At 47.0% G+C, this 1,233-nt stretch overlaps 1 protein-coding gene across 1 annotated transcript in view; it reads right to left on the minus strand.

Moving 5' to 3' along the window:
* Position 1: 1 nt before the first annotated feature.
* The window catches only part of LOC103375662 (NACHT, LRR and PYD domains-containing protein 1-like), a 13,229-nt gene continuing 11,997 nt past the window's right edge, over positions 2 to 1,233 (minus strand). Inside the window, exon 9 of the mRNA XM_008305977.1 lies at positions 2 to 971. Within this exon, the coding sequence (XP_008304199.1) occupies positions 649 to 971 (323 nt within the window). The 3' untranslated portion in view covers positions 2 to 648. The remainder of the gene's footprint in view (positions 972 to 1,233) is intronic.

Below are 1,233 nucleotides of genomic sequence, written 5' to 3' on the forward strand. Positions count from 1 at the left end.
AGATAGATAGATAGATAGATAGATAGATAGATAGATAGATAGATAGATAGATAGATAGATAGACTTGTTGTCTGTCCCAATCAGTGACAGAAATTCTCCTTTGACGAGGCTCCAACAATAAAAATACGACACATATGAAAACACACTTAAGACATGAGCTCACAAAGCACAGACGTCTAAAAGAAACAGCAGCCGATAAAACGTCCTGTTCAGTGTCTGATTTCATCTTGGTCAGGGTGGTTACTGCAGTGGGAATGAAGGATGTTTAATAGATGTGTTTGAGGCCAGTGGGACTTTGTAGCGTCTGCCTGATGGGAGTAGCTGGAAGGACTGATGGAGGGCTGAGAGGGTCCTCTGTGATCAGGAGGGCTTTCCTGATCACACAGCGGTTATACAGTTCAGAGACATGAGTTTGTGGTGAACCAGTGATGCTGCTGACCTGAACAGTAAAACACTAGTTCAGCACATTAGACGCTCTCCCCCACAAATGCCTCTGCGGCCCCCCAGGGGGGTGCGCCCCACACTTTGACAAACACTGGGTAACAGTTACAGTCAAAGACCGTTCCCTAACATAGCTGCTTTAAACAACAGAGCTTCTCCTTCAAAGGCAATCTGAGAGTGTGAACAGGCCAGCTCTTACAGGGGTTATCATCGCAACTGCACACTTTCTTGCTTTTGCCTCAGGTTCAGGTTTCTGAAAAGGAATGAATCGACCTCATTAAGAGCAGTGGTCAGAGCTGAAGCGGCATCATGTCCCTTATTGCGAACCCTGTCGATGAGTTCCCTGGCTTTATCAGCTCCCATCTGTGCTCTGATGGCGTTCTTCTCTTCTTCATTGATGACACCGTTCCCATAGAGTCGGTCCAGCAGCTGGTTGACAGTAACGTCTGACAATCCCTGAACCAACTCTGTCCGAACTGCAAACAGCCACTCCTGTGGTGGGACTCTCTGCTCTGTGTCCCGTTTAGGATCTGGAAGAAAATGTGGAAGAAAACATGTTTCATCACGGAGAAGCATTTCTGAAGCAACGCTGTGCTGCTTCTGTTGGCTGCAGCATCCGAACAGAAGTTATGTTCTTTGGCTTCATGGTAGCACGCCCCAGTTCTGCTCTGGTTTGTGTCCATCTACATAGAAAAAGATCATGTTTGGATCCAGCCAATCAAATGCTGCATTAAACAGTGAAGTCAGCGTTGCAAAGGCAGAGTGGGCGGAGCCACAGACTGAATAATAGCC

This window comes from Stegastes partitus, unplaced genomic scaffold (genome assembly GCF_000690725.1).
Source record: "Stegastes partitus isolate 25-593 unplaced genomic scaffold, Stegastes_partitus-1.0.2 Scaffold2753, whole genome shotgun sequence".
Lineage (NCBI taxonomy): Eukaryota > Metazoa > Chordata > Actinopteri > Pomacentridae > Stegastes > Stegastes partitus.